We start from the raw sequence: 373 nt of genomic DNA on the forward strand, positions 1-373 counted from the left end.
TTTGGTTAGTACCGTATTCATCAAGAGGAGCGTCGTAGTCATAGCTTGAAGCCATGAACTCACCGGCTGTTCTGTCGAAATTTGTTCCTCCATGATACTATTAAAAAGGTATAACAAACAAAGAAACATTAAGCCAAGTCGATGTGTATTCATATGTAACTCTGTTTTTATATTATTTACCATATAATAGTTGACGAAGGAACCTCCTTTTGCTATGAATCGTACAACAGAGTATGCAATATCTTCGACTGGTCTGTATGGTACAGCACCTCCAAACTCTGTGTACCAACCAGTCCAATTCTCTGTCCACATCTTCGGCTTGTTGCTTGAGTTTGGTTTAAAATCCTCACAGTAATAACCATTGCATGTGTCT

At 38.6% G+C, this 373-nt stretch overlaps 1 protein-coding gene across 1 annotated transcript; it reads right to left on the reverse strand.

The window, feature by feature from the left end:
• Nucleotides 1-12: 12 nt before the first annotated feature.
• On the reverse strand, nucleotides 13-369 carry LOC109131986 (beta-galactosidase 4-like; the record flags this gene model as incomplete). The annotated part of the gene is made up of 2 exons (XM_019243145.1): nucleotides 13-97; nucleotides 181-369. Coding segments are annotated over 2 exons (274 nt in total), but the record flags the coding sequence as incomplete, so codon positions are not given.
• Between the last annotated feature and the right edge of the window lie 4 nt (nucleotides 370-373).

Source organism: Camelina sativa, unplaced genomic scaffold (assembly GCF_000633955.1).
Source record: "Camelina sativa cultivar DH55 unplaced genomic scaffold, Cs unpScaffold11257, whole genome shotgun sequence".
Lineage (NCBI taxonomy): Eukaryota > Viridiplantae > Streptophyta > Magnoliopsida > Brassicales > Brassicaceae > Camelina > Camelina sativa.